General features: G+C 38.2%; 1 protein-coding gene across 1 annotated transcript in view; it reads right to left on the bottom strand.

The window, feature by feature from the left end:
• The window catches only part of LOC106880576 (glutamate receptor ionotropic, NMDA 2A), a 157,764-nt gene that overhangs the window by 71,236 nt on the left and 85,672 nt on the right, over nucleotides 1-856 (bottom strand). The window contains exon 5 of the mRNA XM_052965894.1: nucleotides 286-506. Within this exon, the coding sequence (XP_052821854.1) occupies nucleotides 286-506 (221 nt within the window). The remainder of the gene's footprint in view (nucleotides 1-285; nucleotides 507-856) is intronic.

Raw genomic sequence — 856 nt, 5'->3', positions numbered from 1 at the left:
TATATGTATACATGCATAGATATGTGTGTGTGTCTGTAGTTGTCCTCCACCACCGACTGACAACCGGTGTTGGTGTGTTTATGTGCCAGCAAGCTACCTGTTTGGCTAGAGAAATCGATAAAATAACAACCAGGTTTCAAACAAAAGTACCGGAGACGATTCGATCGACTAAAACTCTTGGCGGCGGTGCGGCAGCATGGCCGCAGCATCATGTCAGTAACAAGTGGGAAAATGAACAGAAGCTTTTAAGACTTCTCAATAAAAGAAGGCTAACTCGAAACTTACCCTCCAATCCTGAATGCCAGACAAATCGTAGAATTCCTCTTTTGTAATCATAAAGGCTGCTAGATTCGCTGTATAACTTGCAAGGAAGACTAACGCAAAAAGTGCCCATACGTTGCCGAGAAAACGACTGGAGACTCCTCGCGGATTATCTGTGTTAACTGATGCACCAAAGAGCATGGCCCAAATCAGCCAAAACGATCGGAACAAAGAAAACTTGTGCTCTGTCAAAAGAAAATATGGAAGTTATTAAAAGCGGATATAATACAATAAACGAAATAACAATCCTACATAAAACATATGAAGATGGTAGTGGAGAGTGGTGGTGGTGGTTTTGGCGATGGGCAGTTAATTGCTTTAATGATAATGATGTTGATGATGTTGGTGATGGTGATACTGATGACAATAATGAAGACAGGAGGCTGTAGCTCGTGGAAAATATATATAAACACATATTATTGCACTAAACAATCATAAAAAAATACTTTTACGGTGTTTATTGTTAGTTTCATCAAGTCTAATCCAATGCGATCTAATATATACATACATATATATATATATATATATATATATA

This window comes from Octopus bimaculoides, chromosome 2 (assembly GCF_001194135.2).
Source record: "Octopus bimaculoides isolate UCB-OBI-ISO-001 chromosome 2, ASM119413v2, whole genome shotgun sequence".
Taxonomy (NCBI): domain Eukaryota; kingdom Metazoa; phylum Mollusca; class Cephalopoda; order Octopoda; family Octopodidae; genus Octopus; species Octopus bimaculoides.
Note: the sequence above shows the minus strand (reverse complement) of the source record. Positions and strands in the feature narration are given on the sequence as shown.